This window comes from Scyliorhinus torazame, chromosome 22 (assembly GCF_047496885.1).
Source record: "Scyliorhinus torazame isolate Kashiwa2021f chromosome 22, sScyTor2.1, whole genome shotgun sequence".
NCBI lineage: Eukaryota > Metazoa > Chordata > Chondrichthyes > Carcharhiniformes > Scyliorhinidae > Scyliorhinus > Scyliorhinus torazame.
The window spans coordinates 101,024,316-101,049,320 of NC_092728.1; the positions used below are offsets into that span (position 1 = coordinate 101,024,316).

At 50.2% G+C, this 25,005-nt stretch overlaps 1 protein-coding gene across 2 annotated transcripts in view; it reads right to left on the reverse strand.

The window, feature by feature from the left end:
- Nucleotides 1-25,005, reverse strand: part of LOC140399276 (uncharacterized) — a 185,255-nt gene that overhangs the window by 96,831 nt on the left and 63,419 nt on the right. For both annotated transcript variants that reach the window (XM_072488743.1, XM_072488742.1), the window contains exons 8-12: nucleotides 24,166-24,303; nucleotides 20,089-20,828; nucleotides 16,755-16,837; nucleotides 13,910-14,634; nucleotides 10,379-10,508 (exon numbers count right to left, since the gene is read on the reverse strand). In XM_072488743.1, the coding sequence (XP_072344844.1) occupies nucleotides 10,379-10,508; nucleotides 13,910-14,634; nucleotides 16,755-16,837; nucleotides 20,089-20,828; nucleotides 24,166-24,303 (1,816 nt within the window). The remainder of the gene's footprint in view (nucleotides 1-10,378; nucleotides 10,509-13,909; nucleotides 14,635-16,754; nucleotides 16,838-20,088; nucleotides 20,829-24,165; nucleotides 24,304-25,005) is intronic.

Genomic DNA, 25,005 nt, shown 5'->3' on the forward strand with positions numbered 1-25,005 from the left:
ACCTTCCCCTGCCCCCTAACCCACCCTACCTCCCCCTGCCCCCTCACCCACCCTACCTCCCCCTCCCCTGCCTCATCCCCACCTATCCCTTAAATGCTGGTCTAGTCGGCCGTGCCAACATACTGTGAATGAATTTTTTAAAAACTAAATAATAATCTCTGGGCATTAGGATTTAACATGAAAGTTACGTTCAGTTAAATTCTTTTAAATGTGACAAATTACTGAACAGGAAGTCACTTCTGTAGAGGATCGATGTCCCATCCCTCTGAGCAGAAATTACAGTCAACATTGGGGATTCAGCATCACTCAATACACACACACACACCCTCCCACATACCCTCCCACACACTCACCCACACACATTCCCACACACCCTCCCACACACCCACCCACACACCCTCCCACACACTCTCCCACACACCCTCCCACACACCCTCCCACATACCCTCCCACACCCTCCCACACACATTCCCACACACCCTCCCACACACCCACCCACACACCCTCCCACACACTCACCCACACACCCTCCCACACACTCACCCACACACATTCCCACACACCCTCCCACACACCCTCCCACACACCCACCCACACACCCTCACCCACACACCCACACACTCACCCACACACTCACCCACACCCTCCCACACACCCACCCACACACCCTCCCACACACCCACCCACACACCCTCCCACACACTCACCCACACACCCTCCCACACACCCTCCCACACACCCTCCCACACACCCACCCACACACCCTCCCACACACTCACCCACACACCCTCCCACACACCCTCCCACACACTCACCCACACACCCTCCCACACACTCACCCATACACTCACCCACACACTCACCCACACCCTCCGACACACCCACCAACACACCCTCCCACACACCCTCCCACACATTCACCCACAAACCCACCCACACACCCTCCCACACACCCTCCCACACACCCACCCACACACCCTCCCACACACACCACACACCCTCCCACACACCCACACCACACACCCTCCCACACACCCACCCACACACCCTCCCACACACACCACACACCCTCCCACACACCCACACCACACACCTTCCTACAGACCCACCAACACAGCCTCCCACTAACCCACCCACACACCCACCCACACACCCTCCCACACACCCTCCCACACACTCACCCACACACCCTCCCACACACTCACCCACACATCCACCCACACACCACCCACACACACACACGCTCCCACGCACCCTCCCACACATTCACCCACACACCTCCCACACACTCACCCACACACTCTCCCACACACCCTCCCACACACCCTCCCACACACCCTCCTACACACCCTCCCACCCACCCACCCACACACCCTCCCACACAACCACCCACAAACCCACCCACACACCCTCCCACACACCCTCCCACACACCCTCCCACACACCCACCCACACACCCACCCACACACCCTCCCACACACACACCACACACCCTCCCACACACCCACACCACACACCCTCCCACACACCCACCCACATACACACCCACACACCCTCCCGCACACCTGCCCGCACACCCTCCCACACACCCTCCCATACACCCTCCCCCACACACACACACCCTCCCACACACCCACCCACACACCCTCACACACACCTTCACACACCCTCCTACTCACCCACCCTCACACCCTCCCACACACCCACCCACACATCCTCCCACACACCTGCCCGCACACCCTCCCACACACCCTCCCACACACACACCCTCCCACACACACACACCACACACCCTCCCACACACCCACCCACATACACACCCGCCCGCACTCCCTCCCACACACCCTCCCACACACCTCCCCCCACACACACATCCTCCCACACACCCTCCCACACACCCTCCCACACACCCACCCACACCCCCTCCACACACCCGCCCGCACACCCTCCCGCACACCCTCCCACACACCCACCCACACTCCCTCCCACACACCCTCCCACACACCCTCCCACACATCATCACACATACCCTCACACACACCCTCCTACTCACCCACCCACACACCCTCCCACACACCCTCCCACACACCCACCCACACACCCTCCCACACAGACACACCCTCCCACACACCACTCACACCCCCTCCCACACACCTGCCCCCAAACCCTCCCACACACCCTCCCCCACACACACACACACCCTCCCACACACCCACCCACACATCCTCCCGCACACCTGCCCGCACACCCTCCCACACACCCACCCACACAGCCTCCCACACACCCTCCCACACACCCTCCCACACACCCACCCACATACACTCCCACACACCCTCCCGCACACCCGCCCGCACTCCCTCCCACACATGCTCCCACACACCTCCCCCCCACACACACATCCTCCCACACACCCTCCCACACACCCACCCACACCCCCTCCACACACCCGCCCGCACACCCTCCCGCACACCCTCCCACACACCCACCCACACTCCCTCCCACACACCCTCCCCCACACACATACACACACCCTCCCACACACCCTCTTGCACACCTGCCCGCACACCCTCCCACACACCCTCCCACACACCCTCCCATACACACACACATTCTCCCACACACCCTCCCACACACCCACGCACACCCCGTCCACACACCCTACCACTCACCCTCCCACACACCCACCCACACACCCTCCCGGACACCCACCCGCACAATCTTCCACACACACTCCCACACACACACACACACCCTCCCACAACCCTCCCACACACCCTCCCTCACACCCACCCACACCCCCTCCACACACCCTACCACTCACCCTCCCACCCACACAGCCTCCTGCATACCCGCCTGCACACCCTCCCACACACCCACACACACACACCTTCCCACACACCCTCCCACACACCCGCCCGCACATCCTCCCACCCACCCGCCCGCACACCCTCCCAAACGCCCTCCCACTCACCCGCCCGCACACCCTCCCACACACACACCCTTCCACACACCCTCCCACACACCCACCTGCACACCCTCCCACACGCACACCCTCCCACTCACCCCCACACTCCCTCCCACACACCCGCCCGCACCTCCTTCCACACACCTTCCCACACACCCACACACACACCCTCCCACACACCCTGCCGCACGCCTTCCCGCACACCCTCCCACACACCCGCCTGCACACCCTCCCACACACCCTCCCACACACCCTCCCACACAACCACCTACACATGCTCCCACACACCCTCCCACACACCCACACACACACCTTCCCACACACCCTCACACACCCGCCCGCACATCCTCCCACACACCCTCCCAATCACCCTCCCGCACACCCTCCCGCACACCCTCCCACACACCCTCCCACACACCCTCCCACACACCCTCCCACATACCTACCTGCACACGCTCCCACACACACACCCTCCTACTCACCCCCACACACCCTCCCACACACCTTCCCGCACACCCTCCCACACACCCGCCCGCACACCCTCCCACACATACTCCCACACCCCCACACCAACACCCTCCCATACACTCGCCCGCACACCCTCCCACACACCCTCCCACACACCCTCCCATACATCCACACACACCCTCCCACACACCCTCCCACCCACCCACCCACAAAACCTCCCACAGACCCTCCCACACACCCTGCCACACACCCACACACACACCTTCCCACACACCCTCACACACCCGCCCGCACATCCTCCCACACACCCTCCCAATCACCCTCCCGCACACCCTCCCGCACACCCTCCCACACACCCTCCCACACACCCTCCCACATACCTACCTGCACACGCTCCCACACACACACCCTCCTACTCACCCCCACACACCCTCCCACACACCTTCCCGCACACCCTCCCACACACCCGCCCGCACACCCTCCCACACATACTCCCACACCCCCACACCAACACCCTCCCATACACTCGCCCGCACACCCTCCCACACACCCTCCCACACACCCTCCCATACATCCACACACACCCTCCCACACACCCTCCCACCCACCCACCCACAAAACCTCCCACAGACCCTCCCACACACCCTGCCACACACCCACCCACACACCTTCCCCTCCCTTACTACCCATCGCACATCGTCCCACACCCTTCCACACACCCTCCCACACATCCACCCACCCACCCTCCCACACACCCTCCCACACACCCTCCCACACACCCACCCACAATCCTCCCACACACCCTCCCCTCCCTCACTACCCACCACACACCGTCCCACACAACGTCCCACATGCCCTCCCACACACTCACCACCCCTTAACTATCCACCACACACCCTCCCACACACCCATCACCCCCCTCACACCCTCCCACACACCCACCATCCCCCTCACTCCCGACCACTACCACCCTGTAACATCACAGAATAGCCCAGGACAGATGGAGGCCATTGTAGCCACCTAAAATGGCTGATTCCCTATTAATTTGGCCAAAACCCGATTTAAAATGGCTAACCGAAAAGGCTGACGGGAAAAGCAGCCAACAGGACACAAACGGACAGCTGCAGACAGAATAGCGTATTCGGCTCTGGGGAAGTCGGCCCAGATCGATACTCAAGACTATTAGCAGCACATCAACCCAGACATCTGCAGTTTAATCGGCTATCCCCGGGAACAATTGCAACATATTAGCAATTGAATGCCGGTCCAGACCTGTCGGCGCCTGCAGTGACCGAAACAAAGACAGGTGAACGACCACCCCCCGATCGAGGAATCGCCCCATTATTGGAGCATATCGAACCCAGTGATTGGGAACAAGTCCAATCACTTGGGAAGCCCCTGGGCCCTATAAAGTGAGGGGCCAAGTTCAGATCTCTCTCTCTCCCCCTTCTCTCCTGCTCGCGACCTTCGCAAGACCATCGACCAGAAACAGTAAGTTTGACTCCAGCGATCGCTACCCGATAAAGACTCCGAGCCATCGACCCGTACCAGCCTTTTGAATCCCGCGGGCCAGATCCGATCGATAAGCCATTCGTTTCCCTGACCTGGTGGGCCCTTCCTAAAGTTAAGTATTGGCCAGTAGTGGTAGGTTTCGATATAGATAGCAGGATTATTGTGTAAGCATTAATTGTTATATATAATAAATTACCGTTGATTTCAATCTTACTAAGCGGTGTGCTGACTTATTAATCATAACTCGAGCTTGAACCACGTGGCGGTATCAGAAAGATACCTGGCGACTCGTGAGCAAAGGTGACATAATCAGAGCTAATAAAACTAAGGCTAAAAAGAGCAACACCATTCAGCCCATCGGGTCTGCACCGTCTCTTTTTAAAAGCAATCTACTTAGCAACACTCCCCCGCTCTGTTCCCACATCACTGCTTTATGCTCTCCTACAAGTATTTATCCGATTCCCTTCGGGAGGGTTCTGTTGATTCGGTGCTCATTACCCTACAAGGTTATACATTCCAAATCCCAACTACTTGTTACGCAAAAAGGATTCTTCCTCCGTCACCTCTGGATCCTGTGGATGATCGCACCACCTCGATACAATGCCTCCCTCCACATGCACTCAGGTTTGCTGCCTCACAGTGCTCGGGACCCGGGTTCGATTCCAGCCTCGGGTGGCTGTCTGTGGGGAGTCTGCACGTCCTCCCCGTGTCTGCGTGGGTTTCCTCCGGGTGCTCCAGTTTCCTCCCCCAGATGGATTGGCCGTGCCCCTTAGCGTCCAAAGGTCAGGTGGGGTTGTGGAGATAGGTTGGGGCACGCCTGAGTGAGGTGCTCTTCCAGATGGTCGGTGCAGATATGATGGGCCGAATGGCCTCCTTCTGCACTGTGTGGATTCTATGGAAAGGTCCTGAGGCATTTCGCAGGAACGTTTAACATTTGACACCCGGCCAGAGAAGAAGCTGAAGTGATCAAAGGCTTTGAAAAAGAGACTTTAAGAAGCATTGTAAAAAGAGGAGAAAGAGAGAGAGAGAGAGAGGTAAAGGGAGGATTTTTGGAGCTTAGGTCTGAGGCAGCTGAAGGCATGGCCACCAAGGGTGAAGCGGTTAGAGCTGGGGACGCTCAGAGATCTCAGTGGGCTGTGGAGCTGGAGGAGGTGAGAGAACTAGGGAGGGGTGAGGCAATGATGAGAACTTTAACTTTGATGCTGCTGACCAGGAACCAATGAGCACAGTGTGGTATTATAGGTATTACGGTACCTGAGAGGCTAAAGTACCATTGGTAGAACCTGTATGCTTGCTATTGGCTAGAGTGTATAATAGCTCCGCCCTTATAGGTGGGGTATAAGAACCCGTGCCGCCCCAGCAGCCCTCATTCCGTACCTGAGCTGCTGGGGGAAACATCTAGCTTATTAAATCCTTCAGTTGGACTACACCCTCGCTTTAGTGGTCATTGATCGTGAATCACACATGTCAAGTGATACAAGATCCAACCAATAACGCTGGAAATGCACCAGGTTTAGATACACAAAAAGTTGACAAATTTCCTCAATTTTACTTTTACTCTGCAAGGAGAAAACAGAGCTACAGTGGCATCTAGTGGACGATCCACATATTGCAATCCTTAAAAATACAGAAAGAATTTGCGTTGGTTTCACATCTTTTATAGAATCATAGAATCATAGACGTTTACAGCATGGAAATGTCAGCTCTGCAATTAAATACTAATGAAGCGCGGGCGTTATTGTTATGGAGGGAATTTGAGTCAATTTGTGCACAAAAAGATCTCAACAACGTAACAACATGACCACAGGATCTGTAACTATGCTGTTGATTGAGGGATAAATATGGGTCAAGACACCAGGAATAACCCCTCTGCTGTTCTTCAAAATAGCGCCGTAGGATCTTGTACTTCCACCCAAATGGACAGACCAAGCCTTGGTTTACCGTCTCATCACAAAGGTGGCACTCCGATGGTGCAGCAGTCCCTCAGCTGGATTGTCAGCATAGATTTTGTGCTCAAGTGTCCAGAATGGGGGTTGAACCCCCAAACGTCTGAAATGATAACTCCACCTCCTCAGATGTTTCACCTCCAAATGGCCCCACCCCACCCCCACTGCTCCCACCGCATGTCAATCCTGGCCACAAGTGGCAAGCAATGGTGGCTGAAATACCCACAATCCACTGCTCTCCAGAAACCACTCTATTGATTGTGGTTCAATGACGTGTGTTGACAGTAATCCTGGGCATCTTTATTGAAACTCCAGATCAATCATAGAATCATAGAATTTACAGTGCAGAAGGAGACCATTCGGCCCATCGGGTCTGCACCGACCCCCGGAAAGAGCACCTTACTTAAGCCCACGTCTCCACCCGATCCTCGTAACCCAGTAACCCCACCTAACCTTTCGGACGCTAAGGGGCAATTTATCATGGTCAATCCACCTAACCTGCACATCTTCTGACTGTGGGATGAGACCGGAGCACCCGGAGGAAACACACAGACACGGGGAGAAAGTGTAAACTCCACACAGACAGCCACCCGAGACCGGAAGGATGAAGTGAAATAGGAGAAGGAAATCCCCGAGGATTTTCCTCTCGCTTGCAGGAATGCTCGCGAAAATCGATCAAGCGGAAAGTCCAGACGAATCCAACTGAGCCCTAAATCATGGGTTTCTTGGGTTTCTTGAGGGTCACAGTTAAAAGTTAAAGCAATTCTGTTGTTAATTTACAGGCTGTATCTCTTGGTTTTCTGATTTGTTATTATTCCACAATGAGGTGCCCATAGAATTCCAAACAGCCCAGAACAACCCAGGGAGGAAGAAATTGAAGAATAAATAACAACAAAACTCCTTGGGCTTTGTGGCCACATGGTCTGCAGTTTGAACATTTCAGCTTTCACAGCTGGGGTCAGCTCACATTTGTGATGAATGTACAAAATTGGTACTGGTATTGTGTATATGTATCTGCTTCAGTAATGTTTTCAAAGTCTGGGTTAGTGTGTATGTATCTGCTGCAGTAATATGTTTTAAAATCCTGGTTTGAAAGACAGCCAGACTTTGTGGCTGCAGATTGTGCAATTAAGATGTTGCAAAAGTGAGATCATCCTTATTTCTAATCTGCTTACGTTTACAAGGAGAGGAGTAATGGGTTTTGTTATGATTCCCGGGGAGTAGATAATTAGAGACAATGTGTTTAAACTTAAGCAAGTAGGTCATGGGATTTGTGTGGAAAGGGGATGATGTAATTTATGGGAGGAGCCAGGGCTGCAGCAGGCAGAGTTTAAGTTTAGTTTTGGCTGTGTGCTGAGCAGCAAGCTTCTGCAGAAGGTTGTCAGAGATTAATCTGACAGGATCGCTCTCTCTCTTGAAGCAGTCTCTCAAAAGTTCGCTATGTCCAAAGATTGGCAAGTAATCCTGTGATTGTAATCCAGCATGGGGAGGCAGTGGTGTAGTGGTATTGTTGCTGGATCAGTAATCCAGAGACCCTGGGTAATGGTCTGGCGACCAGGGTTCGAAACCCATCGGACAGATGGTGGAATTTGAAGTCAATAAAAATCTGGAATGAAAAGTCTAATGATGACCATGAAATCATTGTCGATTGTCAGAAAAACCCATCTGGTTCACTAATGTTCTTTAGCGTAGGAAACTGCCACCTTTACCTGGCCTAGCCTACATGTGACTCCAGATCCACAGTAATATGATTGACTCTTAAATGCACTCTGTAATGGGCAATAAATGCTGGCCCAGCCAGCGGCGCCCACATCCATGAGTGAAACTTTTTTAAAATCCATTTGAAAGTGTTTTTTTGACCTGTGATGGGTTTTGCTTGATTGGAGATAAAAAAGATAGTTAGATGTTAAAGTTTTTTTTTACTGTTAAGCATTAACTGGTAATTGTAAGCTGTATTTTTGTGATGTTAAGGTAGGTTAATACTGTGTTAATAATAGAGTTTGTTTTAAAAAACAATATCCCTATTTGTTAGTGGAATCACTTACGCAGAGAAGTATCCTTTCCTCGAATTAAAAAAAAAAGGTTGGGGTTCCTGGCTGGTATTCCAGCAAATGTTGGTGTCTGTTGCAGAGTCGTAATACATTCCCATTTTAAAAATAAACCAATAGGTTGTCCCAAGCACATAAGGGGAAACTGTACATGTTGCGTGGATGATCTAGCACGGACTCATTAGGATGAATGGCCTCCTTCCAGGCCGTAATGATTCTTGGACAGTTCCCTTGGCTAACGTAAAATTCATTCAAACTTGAATTCAAACTGCGACATGATTATCAGTGTCGACTAGACACTCTAATCCCCATAGCTCCCAGGAATGGCAGATGGATCCCGAGGGTACAGGCAGAGACTAATCATTCTCCTTGAATAAGATGGTTGAGGAAGAGCTCTCTCACCATTATGCCCCAGCTGGCTTAGTGTGGGGCCGTTTGATGGGTCAACTGGTTTTCCCCGACTATGATCGTATGATAGATTTCTAGATATTAAAGATACCAAGGGGTGCGGGGATAGAGTGGGAAAATGATATTGAGGCAGATGAGCAGCAGTGATCTAGTTGAATAGTGGAGCAAGCACGGGAGAGCTGAATGGCCTACTCCTATTCCCTGCGGTACTCAGGCGAGTGAACGCAACTAAGATAAGCCTACTTTATTTAACGAGCAGTATGACAGCCCCAACAGCTTACAGTCGGGGTTTCGATCGAGGCCCAAATCAAAAAGACGGGCAGATATCTGTGATGGGCAGTGCTTATTAAACACATCATCACGTTAAGTGGCCGGCTTTTCTATGTCATTTTGAATTCTTAGATTTTTTTCATTCTTTTGGAGTCAGGGTCATTCAGCACAAAATGAGGCCCTTCGGCCCATTGATTCTTCACTGGCCATCAAGCACAAATCTATTTTTCTGCTTTTGAGCACCCAATTTTTTTTCTCCCCCCCCCCCCCCAATTAAAGGGCAATTTAGCGTGGCCAATCCACCTACCCTGCACATCTTTTTGGGTTGTGGGGTGTGAGACCCACGCAGACTCGGGGTGAATGTGCAAACTCCACACGGACAGTGGCCCGGGGCCGGTTTGAGATGGTGGTTAAAGAACCAGCTGTCCTGGAGAAGATTAAAAAAAAAGAAGCTATGATGATCTGCAAGGTACTGCCTTAAAAAATGTAAAGCAGATTCAATAGTAACTTTCAACAGGAAGTATAAGGCCAAAACATTTGTAGAGTTATGAGGCAACAGCAGAGATTATGACGAATTGGTTAACTTTTTGACAGAGCCAGCATAGGCAGGATGGGCTGAATGGCCTCCTTCAATCCTGTATGGTTCTCTGCAACCCCTGTGTGACCACATTCTCTCCACTTCGTGGCTTGTGAAGATTCTGATGATTCCCACACATTGTGTATCGGGTAGCTTCAGCAACACTCTCGCGATTGAGAATTACCTTCCGCTCAAAGGCCTGTATTCCTGCCTGGCCGTTTCGAAAGGGAGTTCACAAATCCTGCCTTTCCTTGCCGCCTGATGGTCCGCTTTGCCGAAATCTCTCTGGACATCAGCCCATTTATCAACCAGCTCTAGGAACAAGGGTGAGCAAAACGAAAATACAGATTAATTTACTTCAGATACTTCAAAGAGTACAAGAAAGAAGAACTTTACCTCGAGATACTTGGCAAAAAGAAACTTGTCAGCCGGCTCTTTGAAGGGGTAGAAGATGTGTGTGAACGTTGCGTGGGGGAAAGGGGGGCCCGCAAACCAATTTCATATGTTTTGGTCCTGTCCAAAGTTGGAGGATTATTGGAAGGAGGACTTTAGGGTAATCTCTAAAGTGGTGCACATGAAACTGGACCCAGGTCCCCGGGAGGCCATATTCGGGGTGTCGGACTAGCCGGGGTTGGAAATGGGCGCGGAGGCAGGTGTTGTAGCCTTCGCCTCGTTTATCGGTCGAAGGCGGATCCTGTTACGGTGATCAACCTTTCCACCCGATGCCCTGGCATGGCGGGGGGACCTGCTGGAAAGGTCAAATTTGAACTGAGGGGAAGGATGGAGGGGTTCTACAATTCATGGGCGTTATTCATTATGCACTTTTGAGAATTGGATCACATCGAACATTTGGGGGTTTGGGGGCTGGGAGGGTTGGGGGGAGGGGGTCTGTGTGTGTTAATGGTGACTATGGGTGACTCCTGATTCCTTTTTGTCATTTGTTTATGTTGACATGCGGGCCAATGTTTGGGGGTTTGGTGGGAGGATGGGATCGTTGTTATTGATATGGGGATTGACATTACATTCGTTACTGATTATTGTTTATTGTTGGGTGTAAATTTGGGAGAAAAATGTGAGAAAAGAGGAGAATAAAAAAATATTTAACAAAAGAAAGAAAACTTGGCAAAATGAGAAGTAAAATTCATCGAGAGGGGAGATAGCTCAGCTCTTCAACAGGAAACTGCAACATCTGCTCACCAAACTGGCCAATACGGCGGGGGAACATTTAGAAACCTTAAGAGTTATCGGCAAAGGTCAACAACAACAACAACAAAAACTTACATTTGCCACACCTTTGATGGAATAAACCATAAACCATTCCAAGGTGTTTCACAGGAGCATTATAGAACAAAGTAGGACACTGAACCAGATGTTCAGTCAGATGACCAGAAGTTTGGCCAGGGCGACAGGGGTTAAGAAATGTATTGAAGGAGGAAAAGCGAAATAGTCAGGCAAAGAGGGGTAGTGGAGGTAAGCCAGAGTTTAGGGACAAGGCAGCGGTGATGGAGTGACTGAAATTGGGAACGCTCAAAGGGCCAGAATTAGAGGAATGCAGATATCTTGGAAAGTGATGGCCCTGGAGGAAGTTACAGAGGTAGGGAGGGCGATGCCATGGCGGGATTTGAAAAAGAGGGGTGAGAGTTTTTCAAAACAACATGTTGCGTGACTGAGGGAACCAATATCTGTCAGTCAGCACAAAGGTGATTGGGCAAGTTGAAGGGGCTGGTTTAGCACACTGGGCTAAATTGCTGGCTTTTAAAGCAGACCAAGGCAGGCCAGCAGCACGGTTCAATTCCCGCACCAGCCTCCCCGAACAGGCACCGGAATGTGGCGACTAGGGGCTTTTCATAGTAACCTCATTTGAAGCCTCCTTGTGACAATAAGCGATTTTCATTTTTCAATGGGACTTGGTGCAAGTTAAGACATGGGTAGCAGAGTTTTGGATGAGGTCAAACTTCCAGAGAGAGTTCATAAATAATAAAGAATTCCACTTGCTCCAGTTAAACACGGCCTGCTCCATCTCTCTCTCTACATATCTCCTTGAACATGAGAGATACAAGATGACAAAGTCCTTGGTTCTATCACTCCACAACAAATGTCTTTAGAAAGGGGTCCGATCGTCTGCTGTTCAACTGTTGGGTTGCAGAAATTAAGACGGAAAGCTAGTGTGACCTGGACATTAATTAGCCCATAGTCCACGAGGAACCGTAGGTGGTGAAGTGGTTAGAAAGCTTGAGGGGCACCACTCTGTATCAAGCATGGGGTATAGAGCATAATTGGTTCTTAATTATTTTAATCAGATAGTGATGTGTATCATGATGCATAAGTGACTCATTTGAAAGATGGAACACACTGTACATGAGGCAGATGCACTTAACTAGAAGCGTATTATGTATTTAGTGTAAATAAAGTGTTTTTTGAAGAAACCTACCCAGGTTAGACTGAAGTCCCTCATGGGTAGAGAGGAAACAAGTTACCCGACAAATCCAGACACCATTCACCATTGTATTTCTGTACAAGACCTTGGTGAGACCACATTTGGAGTATTGTGTACAGTTCTGGTCACCTCATTATAGGAAGGATGTGGAAGCATTAGAAAGGGTGCAAAGGAGATTTACCAGGATGCTGCCTGGATTGGAGGGTAGGTCTTATGAGGAAAGGTTGAGGGAGCTAGGGCTTTTCTCATTGGAGCGAGCGAAGGAGGATGAGAGGTGACTTAACTGAGGTGTATAAGATGATGAGGGGGATAGATAGAGTGGACGTTCAGAGACTATTTCCTCGGGGGGATGTAGCTGATACAAGGGGGCATAACTATAAGGTTCATGGTGGAAGATATAGGAGGGATGTCAGAGGTAGGTTCTTTACTCAGAGAGTGTTTGGGGCATGGAACGCACTCCCAGCTATGGTAGTGGAGTCGGACACTTTTGGAACTTTCAAGCAGTTATTGGATAGGCATATGGAGTGCACTAGAATGAGTGGGAGTAGGTTTATTTGATCTTAGTTTCAGACTAGTTCGGCACAACATCATGGGCCGAAGGGCCTGTACTGTGCTGTACAGTTCTATGTTCTAGGTACCATTCAACATGGAAACCAAACCACCACCCGGGATAAAACAAGGAGGTAGGTCTCCATGGGTTATCGCAACCCGTACAGGGATTCAACCCACACAGTTGGCATCATGTGACACCACACTCTAGCCAACTGGGCTAACCGATCTCCACAGACCTGGACATAAATCATGTGCAGTTGTGGAGTGGACCTGCGACTCGACCTTCTACCCAAATTCCAAATCCCACCATGCCAAGTTTGAAATGGTTCACGAAATCCCGGGATTTGAGCTACGACCCCAGGGGCAAAACAAAAGGCCGTGAAATCCCAGCTGATACATTAGCGGCCATTGGAGCAGAGAACGTCACTCTTCCCCGTCTCACCCCCCTCCCCGCCCACCTGACCCGAACTGCCCTGAACAGGACTCCTGTCTCAAAGGGTCAGATTGACCCAATGGCCCCAGGAAGTGACCTCGTGAGTAGCCCAGCTGTAAAGGCAATTACTTTCTCAGGGAGCTGGGCAACATAGGACGGCCTTGTCACCGATGCCCCTATTCTGAGATGAAATTTTGAAAAGAGGAATGGAGTGAGTCAGTTGAGGAAGAAGGACAGAAAATTGAAGAACAGGAATGGGGTGGTGGGCTACCATCCAGATTGTCTTGTCTTACCTTTGTGTTCGTCCTGGTGGGTGTTGGCTGGCTGTCTGGGCTTGCTGTGCAGTCCGTGTTCTCCCAAAGGTTCACAGTCACTCCACAGGAAGCTCTTGCTCGGAGAAGAGGAACTGCACAGTCGCTTATCCATCAGTTCCTCAACCTCCAGCTCAGGTTCACTGTCCGCCATCTTGTCCTTGGGCGGAGCCGCCTCCTGTTGCATGTCCCTCTTCCGAAGGCGGGTGGACGAGATTTTGAGGTGATTCAGCACCCTTGGTGATCCGGCTGGGTCACTGCCTGGGACGTTCCGCCGCCACCTTAGACCGCAACTGTCAGTCAACGTGGCTGCAGCATCTGCTCGGGTGAAGCCACCCAAATCAACCTGCTCCCACCCTGCGTTGCAGCCTTGGTTTGCAGGACTCCTCCGACCTTCTGCCTCCACTCCCAGCCTCTTAGCTTCATTCTCGATACGGCTGCTGAGGGCTGTCGCCATGGAGCAAAGGGCCTCAATACGCTGCTGCTTGCTCCTGTAACCAACGCCAAGTGTGGCCTTACAGATCATTTGCCCCTCACAGGCTGTCAGAGGTAGAGGCAGGGGTTGACTGATGGGTTTCCAAAGAGATGGTGGGGAGGAGGACTGATGATGCGGTTCCAGGTCTTGGAGTCTCAGTGGGCTACATTTGCCAGATAGATATTCATGGAGTGATTCCGTGGAATGATTCAACTCCCACTGGCCCGACCCACTGTGTAAGAAAAGATACATCGTCACAGTTTACAACAAACACCTCCATACTGTAGGGGAGCCGAGGAGAGAATTCAATTTCAGTGAGGGGTTCATCGTGGAATAAGAGGACTTTGGGAATAACTTTTCTTCCCCCCCCCCGTCCCGCACCCCCCTCTCCCCCACCCCCAATAGTGAGTGATGATAACCTGAAGGTGGGCTGTGAATGGGAATACAGCCTGATCATCACTCAGTAACCCTGGTTAGCACGGAAGGGGGCCATTCAGTCACTTAACCCCTGCATCGTTCAGTGACACCATGACTGCTCTGCAGCTCAATTCCTGCCCTGCTTCCATTCACCTTTTAACACCCTCCGCCCAAGATTGCTGCAAGCAGGAGTTTCACACCTCTGTACGCGCGGCATGGTAACACAGTGGTTAGCACTGTTGCTTCACAGCGCCAGGTTCCCAGGTTCGATTCCCGGCTTGGGTCACTGTCTGTGCGGAGTCTGCACGTTCTCCCCGTGTCTGCGTGGGTTTCCTCCTGGTGCTCCAGTTCCCCCCACAAGTCCCGAAAGACGTGCTGTTAGGTGAATTGGACATTCTGAATTCTCCCTCTGTGTACCCGAACAGGCGCCGGAATGTGGCGACTAGGGGATTTTCACAGTAACTTCATTGCTGTGCAATGTAAGCCTACTTGTGACACTAATAAAGATTCATATTATTAAACTGACCGCAGTGTGTTGTCCCCAGGTTGAAGGGCCTTGAGGAAACCCAACATCAGAGACTGGCATCACCTTTGGGAAGATATTGCAGAGCAGAGGCTCCGTCAAACACTGAACCCCAGGATAACAAAGACAATCGGTGGGAGTTGGTAGGAGGTTGGGGGCAGGGGGTAAAGAAAAGATGAGGAGAGCAGAGTAGGAGGGAGTGGGGTTCGGGTGGAGAGGATTGTCTGAGATAGACAAAAAGGTGATATGTGGAGATAGGAGTGGGCATGAGGGAGTGAGGGTGATCAGAAGGTACGGAGGTGGTGGGGTAAGACGGGTAAGAGTAGGAGGGGGTGGGAAGGATGATACATTTAATTGTTGGGCGGGGGGTGTGGCAGTGGAAAAAGAGGGTGATACAGACTGAACAGAGCCAATCCTTGCAGTTCTGCCGGAAACTCTTCCTTCCTCTAACGCCTTCAGCCCATTCACCGTCTCACATTTCGACCTGTGAAACTCCAAGGGCTCAACCACAGTCTAAAACAATGAGCAGCTACCACTGAATGGTTCTGAACAAGGACTATGGCTGCACAGCAGTGCAGCAGCAAACAGAGACCTTAATCACAGCAACTTGGACAACCCAATTTATTACCCAATAAATTCATCTTTAGTCTGTAATTGGCATTTGGCAGGTCATCATTTAAGACTTCAAAATGCAGGGAAGTGGGTTACACCAGACGTTATACCAGACATCACATGGAAGTGTTGGTGAAGCAGGCCATCCCGGACCTTTCCTGAGAATACAATGACAAGCTGCTTTTTTGCACTGGGCTAAGTGCTGTACTTGTGCCTCCAGCTCTCACTGCACCCGTCTGTGTTCCCCCCACCCCCGATGTACACTCACTAAGCCCTGTGGCCAACAGGGTGGCTCTTCGCAGCAGCCGCCTGGTATACTCTGGGGTTCCTGCACGTTGGGATCTGGCAGCATTACCACAGGCTTCAGGCGAATAGTCTCGGGCCAGTGCTGAGGTAGTGCAGCACCGTCAGAAATGCTGCCTTTCAGGTGAGGCATTAAAACGAGGACCTGTTGGCACTTTCAGGTGGGCACATAGATCCATGCTGCTGTTTTGAAGAAGAGCAGGGGGCTCCTGATCAACTTTTAATCACTCAACCAACTTCACTAAAAAAACGGACGATTGGTCATTAATAATGTGGTTTGCGGGAGCTTGCTGTGCATAAATTGACTGCTGTATTATCCACATTACAACAGTGACTGCACTCAAAGTGTACTTTATTGGCTGCAAGGAACTTTAGTCATAAAAACAGAAAATGCTGGAAATACTCAGCAGCTTCTGTGGGGAGAGAAATGTTTCAGGTCAATAACTTTCCATCAACAATAGTTTCTCAAGCGGCTCCTACACTTTGATAATCAATACCTTTCCCCCAAGTCTCCAGGCTCCGTGGTGTCCCGTACTGGTGCCCCATCATTCATTGCTTCAGCTGCACCCGCTCGGTTTTCCTATCAGAGAGAAATGGGAAGGTCAGTACGAGATTTGTGAATCCTGAAATGCGGAAAACAGGATACCCAAATATCACTATCAATATTACCCTCCCAGCCAAGCACCAACACAGTTTAGCGTATAAGTTGCCTGTTGCGGTTACTGTTTCAATAAAGGTCGTATCTGAGCAACCCTGATTTTAATCGCATGGCCGTGCCTTCAACTACCTGGGCCCTGTGCCGGGAAATTCCCGCCAAGTCTGTACCCCTCTCTCTCTCACGCCTCCTCAAAACATACCTCGCTGACCAAACCTTTGTTTGCCTGAATATCTGGCTTTGTGTGGCTTAAGAGTTAGATTGTAATCTACAACAAGTAAAAGGTGCTGTATGAATCAGGTTGTTGCTGTTATTATAGATTACACCAGTTAGGGAGGAATATAGCAACAAATACGAATAGGCCATTAAATCCTGACCTGTATCTTAACTCCACCTTCCCATCTTGTCTCGTAGACCTTATTGTTAAGAATTGAGGAAAATTAAGATTTACAAAAATGAAATTGGGACAAATTAAATAAAAAAGGAGAATTGATAAGGGCAGCTGTCTGAAGGAGGTTTTGAGATGCGCATTAACATCAAAGGGAAAGAATGATACATCCATAGCACAATAGCTGGAGAAAGGGACACAGAAGAGGTGGCTACGACCAGAGCAAAACCGAGCTATAGAAAACAGTCTCGCCTGAAAACAAGTTTTTGCATAACAGGTTGCCGGTTAAAATCCAAAACCTGAACCAAGAAGATTACGCGTTCACTGAAACTGAAGGCGGTTTTCCCAAACATAGATAGATAACCTGTGCGTGGTAATTATCTGCTAGATTTAGCTCATAATATTGGATGTTGTTTGAGACCAAGGTGTCTCAGAGTTCAGGAAACGTAGGTAGTTAGGAACAAAGGGGTAACTTTATGTAATACTGTGTATGTATAACCATCAGTGTAGTTAAGTCAACTGCTATAGTGCATTGTAGTCTTTCTTGTTTGTTTTTCTTTTTATTAAAGAATATTTAATAACATGATCACAAAATGGCTGGACTATTCCACCCTGGTTTGCATATCTTTTCTCACCGTATAGCAAATTGTAAATATGCACCACTAAGAACTGATGTTCCAAGTGACGGTACTGGGTTTTGGGATACCCGCATTTAACATCAGCAGAGTTTTATTCACCTCATGATTTTGGGCATCTCGATCACATCACCCAACCTTCTCTAAACATAACAGCTGTAGCTTCTCCAATCCATCCATGTTACTAAGGGCGTCGCTTCTCGCAATCTTTTCTGGGTCCAGTCAAAAGTCTTCACATCCTTCCTAAATTATACCGTCCAGAGTTGGACAATGAAGTATTTTTGAAGTGGAGCTACTGTCATTGTGTAGGAGATCAAGCAGTGGAGAAGGGAAAGTTGGAACCTTTTCAGTATTCTGGCCCTCGGGATTAGCGAGAGGGGAGAATCCAGAGATAAGAGGTCAATTTTCTCACCCTCTCTCAACACACATCCCAAACTGGGATCAGCTGACGCAGAACAGGCCCGAGATCGGAAATTGCCATGTTTCTGATCTGTATGATTCAGGGCCACGGTGATCTAAAGCTTCCTCCTACCACTGCCTATGAGCAACACAGTCGGATGGTCTCTCAATGGTTGGGGAGCCACCCCTTCACTTCATTTCACCAGGAAAAGTCATCAGAGGAAATCTCCTCGTTGTGTTTCTGTCCAGTCAACAGGCAAGGTATAAATTTTAAGCTAACCATCAGAAAGCTGATGGGATTGTGTGGAACACGGCTTACACACTCAGCCTGATTTTGTTTTTTGTTCAGTCGTGGGGTATGGTCTTCGCTGGCGTTTATTGCCCACCCTCGACTTAATGAATGTTCCAACCCAATATACTGTGGGGTTCCTATCCAGTGAGTTGGAAGATCCCCTCCATCAAGACCAGGGGAAATCTTTTCTGCAGCTGTACATTTGCCGTGGAATTATTGAGCATGTCCGGGTTTATCATAGTAACCCATTGAGGGCAAATGTGAACAAGGCCAGTACATCTTCCTACACCAAATGGTCTTAGTATTGTTGGGCTAGGGATGCTTGAGAGCAGAGACAGAAAGCAGGGAGAGAAATTGACTGAAACAATGTGTTGCGTCTTTTGTATCTTTTATCACTTGAGCCTTGGTGCTCTCAGGAGACCAGGCAGTGAAATAGAAGAATAATGAATAAAACCAAGCTTGTGATCGCTGGGTCCCATGTTCATCTTTCACCTCATTACACATTCTCGTGACGTGGCTGCCGCTGGCATGGTCCATCCTCGTTACCCTGAGGCGTGGTGATCCAGCAGCTTGCCAGGCCTCCCAATAGGGCCGTTCTGAAGGGTGAATTCTGAATTGAATCGGATGAAGGCCAGCCTGGGTAAAGAGAGCAGGGGCTATGTCCCCACGCTGGCGTGGGAACGGTGGCATTTTAAGACAGACAAAATGGCGCAACACGGCCACCGATTCCCCGTTTTGCTGGGGGCTAGCAGGACGAAGCGTAGAGCACCCGGTTCTAGCTGCCAACACGCCCCGGAGAATTGCCGGGTCCGTGGCCCGACATGCGGATGGCGGCGGCCTGCAGCGGCCGCGGCGTGCAACTTGGTGGTGGCTGCTCGCGGACCCGGCCTGCGAAACAGTCCCCGCTTCCGGGCGTGCGCCCCAGACCACCCACCCCCCCACAGTGCCCCCCAGCCCCGAACAATGTCTCCCCCTGCTCACGGATCGGCCCTCCCCCGACTGTGGCGGTGCTGGACCGAGTCCGCAGCCGCCACACAGAGTTCCCACACGTCTGAGGCCACCCGTGTCCCGTGCCGTCGGGAACTCGGCCGATCGGGGGCAGAGCTTCGGGGGGGGGCAGGCCTCAGGCAACGTCCTGAGGTCGTCGAAAAGCGGCGCAGCGTGTTTTGGGGGGGGCGGAGCATCGCGAAAGCGGCGCCGCCCCCGATTTGGTTGGGACTCGGATTTTCCGGCCAGTCGCCGAACGCGATTTCGGCGTCGCCGACCGGAGAATCCCGCCCCAGGTTTCCTTCCCCAATGGAACAATAGTGAACCATTTGGCCTTGTCCAGCAGTCCAACAGCTTCGTGGTCACTTTTACTGGCATCAGCCTCTGCAGCCCCCACTCTGTTCCTTGCCCTGACTCCAGAAGAAACTTGATCATTTTAAAATAGTGTATTTTATTTTTAAAGTCAGCGACTCACGTGCTTCGCAGATTCCTTTCCTCCAGCCAGTGAATTGCCCGTCTGCTTTACTCTTATTTTCTTCGCGAACGCCTCCTTTTGTTTCTTGTAGACCTCCAGCAGCTTCTTCTTCCTCATCTCCATGGCTTGCTTCACTGAGCGTTTCTCTTCCCTCTCCTTCTTCCTGCGCTCGGCCAACTGCTTGTTCATGTAGTCGCGGACCTCATCCGCGTTGTAACTGCGGGCCGGTGGCGATCGCAGACGCTCTTCAGTCCCTGCCCCCCTCTCCTCCTGGATGTCTGTTCGAGGATCGTTCAGAAATGGGCCAGCGGAAGACGCACTGCTTTTCGAAGGTGAAAGACTTCTCTTGCTGCCAGGGCGTGGTCCCAATCTCGAATTGCAATTCCTTGGAGGGTTGGTGCTACCTGGACTCGCACTGTCTGGCTTGCCTTTATGAGCTAAAAGGTAGTTGCTCCTTCCAGGACTCAAGAGTCCCTTCTGAATGTCTTCATCAAGGTTGGGGCTGTCACTTCCCACTTTACAATAATTTTGGTACACTCCAATATTTTTTTCTGATTGGGAGCCATTTATGATCCCAGTTGCCCGTACAGCCTCCAACCCAGGCTGGTCACAGTCCAAATGATGAGTTTGTATAGAAGTACAACACTGGTCACCCTCTTTGGCGATGCAAAGTCTTCTTCTGGGGCTCTTTGTGAATGAAGTGGATCGTTCAAGTTCCATTGGGCATTTTACTTTCTGGTCTGTTTTATTAAACAAAAAAGTTATTAAAAATTGCTGGAAATTGCATTGAAACACTACATAAGGTAGAAAGCGTGTCACATGCCAAATTCGATAGATATAGGACAGACTAGGAATAGGGTACAGTTGGATTTTGATGTTTTTAATACTGGGAGATTCATCGGACTCAATTGCCGATTTTTTTGGTAACATTTTTAGTTTTTAAAAACCGGTTATTCATGACACAATTCCACACAGGACCACACACCCAACTCCGTGTAGAGTCGGACCAAACCCCCACAAAAGTCTTTCAAAAGCATAATTATAAACCTTTCAACAACAGTAAAATACTGTGGACGCCGGAAATCGGATATCAAAACAGAAAATGTTGGAAACACTCAGCGGGTCAGGCAGCATCTGTGGAGAGAAAAACAAAGTTAACATTTCAGGTTGATGACCATTCATCTGATGAAATGCAAATTAAGATTGCTGAACACACTGTTCGGTTGGCTCATTCATTGTCGTAGATCATTAAAGCATAGCCAAGGTGGCTCATAATAATAATCTTTATTAGTGTCACAAGTAGGCTTATATTAACACGGCAATGAAGTTACTGTGAAAAGCCCCTTGTCGCCACATACACGGAGGGAGAATTCAGAATGTCCAATTCACCTAACAAGCACGTCTTTCAGGACGTGTGGGAGGAAACTGGAGCACCCGGAGAAACCCACGCAGACACGGGAGAACGTGCAGGCTCTGTACAGACAGTGACCCAAGCCAGGAATCGAACCCGGATCCCTGGCATTGTGAAGCAATGGTGCTAACCATTGTGCTACCGTGCCGCCCATGTCATCATTCCAGGATTGAGCCTTTCAGCTCACCCTTTAGCATCAGTTTTAAAGCGGGATGGGAGTATAGTAGTAAGGTTATTGGACCTAGTAACCCAGTGGCATGGTCTAATGCTCCGACGATGTGAGTTCAAATCTCACCAGGACAGATGGGGGAAATGGAATCCAATTCATTCATTAATCTGGGATAAAAATGCTAGTCCCATTAATATTGATCATGAAACTAATGATTGTTGTCAAAACCCATCTGGTTCACTAATGGTCTTCAGGGGAGGAAATCGGCTCTCTTCATCTGGTCTGGCCTAATCTGTGACTCCAGATCCACAGCAAAGTGGTTGATTCTTTTTTTCTTTTTAAAAAATAAATTTAGAGTACCCAATTATTTTTTTCCAATTAAGGGGCAATTTAACGAGGCCAATCCACCTACCCTGCACATCTTTGGGTTGTGGGGGCGAAACCCAAGCAAACACGGGGAGAATGTGCAAACTCCACACGGACAGCGACCCAGAGCCGGGATCAAACCTGGGACCTCGGCGCCGTGAGGCAACAGGGCTAACCCACTGTGCCACCTTGCTGCCCTAATGTGGTTGATTCTTAACTGTCCCTCTGGAATGACCTAGCAAACCCTGGAGGGGCGCACTGTGGGTGTTTGGAAGTGATTCAGAAGAGATTCTCTCAGCTGATTCCTGGGACAAAGGGGTTGTTCTCATGGAAAGGTAAGGTTGAGTAGGTCAGACCTATACTCATTAGAGTTTAGCAGAATGGGAGGTGATTTTATTAAAAATTAAGATTCTGAGGGAGTTTGACAAGGTAGATGCCGAGAGGGTGTTTCCCTTTGTGAAGAAATCTATAACTAGGAGGCAAAGGTTCAAAATAGGAGGGAGGTGAGGAGGAATTTCTTCTCTCAGAGGGTTAGTGGTCTTTAGAGTTCTATTCCCCAGTGAGCAGTGGAGACCCGCCATGGAACATATTCGAGGCTGGATTGGACCCACAAAGGAGTCAATGGTTATGGGGAAGGTGTAGCCATCTAAGATGGCCACCTGCAAAGGACCATGGGAGTTATGGCCAACCCAGGACTCAGACAGATACAGAGTCGATGTGTATCTGAAACACAGGTAACCAGACCTGACCGAAACCCCCGCTCGTTTGCATTTTAATGGCCCATTTTCCCAGGACAATAGAATTCCAATCAAGCAACCGGTACAGCCACAGACTGATCAGCGCCACTCCCCTTACTCAGAAAGCCCAACTGCCAAGGTCAATGACCGCTAAGGACCCGCCCAACTACCAAGGCACCCGCCCCTTTATTGGTCGAAATCGAAGAGAGTGATCAGAGCCCTGTCGAACTATTGGGTCCAAGGTTAAGGACCGCCCCAAAGAGCGCAAAAACCCAGAGGGATAAAAGAGGACACAGCCATGTGTTCTGTCTCTTTTGGATCCGGCCTGTGCCAACCCAATCGTAGCAGGAACACCCAGCCAAGTTCAAGACCAACGATCGCTACCTGACGGATGAGCCCAGCAGAGATAGAGCCACTTTCTTCGAACCAGCCAAGTGAAATCCAGATAAAGGCCTTATCCATTTGCACAGTGCCGGTCGCCCTGAAGTTAAGTATAGGTTATTGTAGCTGATAGGTTTAGTTTAACTCGTAGTAGATATTGTGTTTGCATGTCGAGGTAACCCTTGTGTATGTAAATAAACCATCTTTTGAACTAACTGACTGGTTGTGTGGTCATTTCCTTGATATAAGGGAAGGCTTGTGGGTTCACCAACATTATTATAGAGCAACAAAAGGCAGGCAGGAAATTGGAGCGAAGGCCACAATCAAATCAGCTATGATCTTATTGAAAGGTGAAGCAGCTCGTGGGATGAATGACCTACTCCCGTTCCTGTTTATGTTCTTACGTACACTGCATGGACTGCGGCTGTTCCAGGCGGCAGAAATAAGGGATGAGCAACAAATGTTGGCCTCGTCAGTAATGCACACATCTGAAGGATGAATTGAATTGGGACCTCAAATATCCATTTTAATGGAGGCGGCTCAATAGACGGATCACCAGGAATGCCACTTTGGCACACCTGTGCCCCACTCACGTGGAGACAATTACCATCCTAATACAATAACCACCAGACAGTCGTGTTCACCAAGAAAGGGAAACTAACAGAAAAAGGCAATTGAGTGAAATATTTTCATATTTTTCTCAGAGAAAGCTGCAAAGAGGACCTTAGCAGACAAAGCCACCTTTTATTTTGTCAAAAAGAGTTCTTTTAAAAATAAATTACTCAATTCTTTTTTTTCCCAATTAAGGGGCAATTTAGCGTGGCCAATCCACCTGCACTGCACATCTTTAGGTTGTGGGTGTGGAGACCCACGCAGACACGGGGAGAATGTGCAAACTCCACGCGGACAGTGACCCGGGGCCGGGATCGAACCCGGGTCCTCAGCGCCGTGAGGCAGCAGTGTTAACCATTGCGCCACCCTGCCACGCCTGTCTAAAGAGTTTTGAAAGTTACCTGATGAGTCACAGTCGTTCCTGTCATCTGGATCTGGACTCTCGGTCAGGAAGTGAAGTCGTTTAGGAAGTGGACCCAGCAGGGTCCTTACCAACCTCTGGCCTTCCCTCCATGCAAAAATGTCAGACGGGTGGGATTCTGGGAGAAAGAAAAAAGTACCGTGGATTAGTTTGGAACTATTTTTTTAAACAAGTTGATCGCTTCCGGAGAAGAAATGTGACAGGGTGCTGCTTTCTTCAGTGTCATCTCCTTACAAATGTTCGAACAGCTGTTCCTAAAACTGAAACGTGTCCACGTCACAGATACAACACTTGTCTATATACTTTCCGTACAGAGATCTGGGAGCTGGTTTCGCTCAGTTGGCTAGACAGTTGGCTTGTGATGTAGAGCAAGACCAACAGCGTGGGTTCAATTCCCGTACCGACTTAGGTTATTCATGAAGGCCCCGCCTTCTCAACCTTGCCTCCTCGCCTGTGGTGTGGTGACCCTCAGGTTAAATCATCATCAGTCAGCTCTTCCCCCTCAAAGGGGAAAGCAGCCTAAGGTCATCTGGGACTGTGGTGACTTTACTGAGGTGTATTGTCTGGGCTAGGCAGAGAGGGTTGAAATCAGCAGGAGTGTACATAGCACGACCAACCTGCAGAACGAAGATGGAATAAAGACAAGACCAATAGTCAGAGTTGTCACGTAGCAGCCAATTTGTGCACAGCAAGCTCCCACGATCAGCAATGATTGGATAATCTGTTTATGTTATGTTAATTTAGAGATAAACACTGGCCCAAATGCACCAGAGAGAATTCCCCTGCCCGTCTTTAAAATAGTGCCATGTGATCATTTACA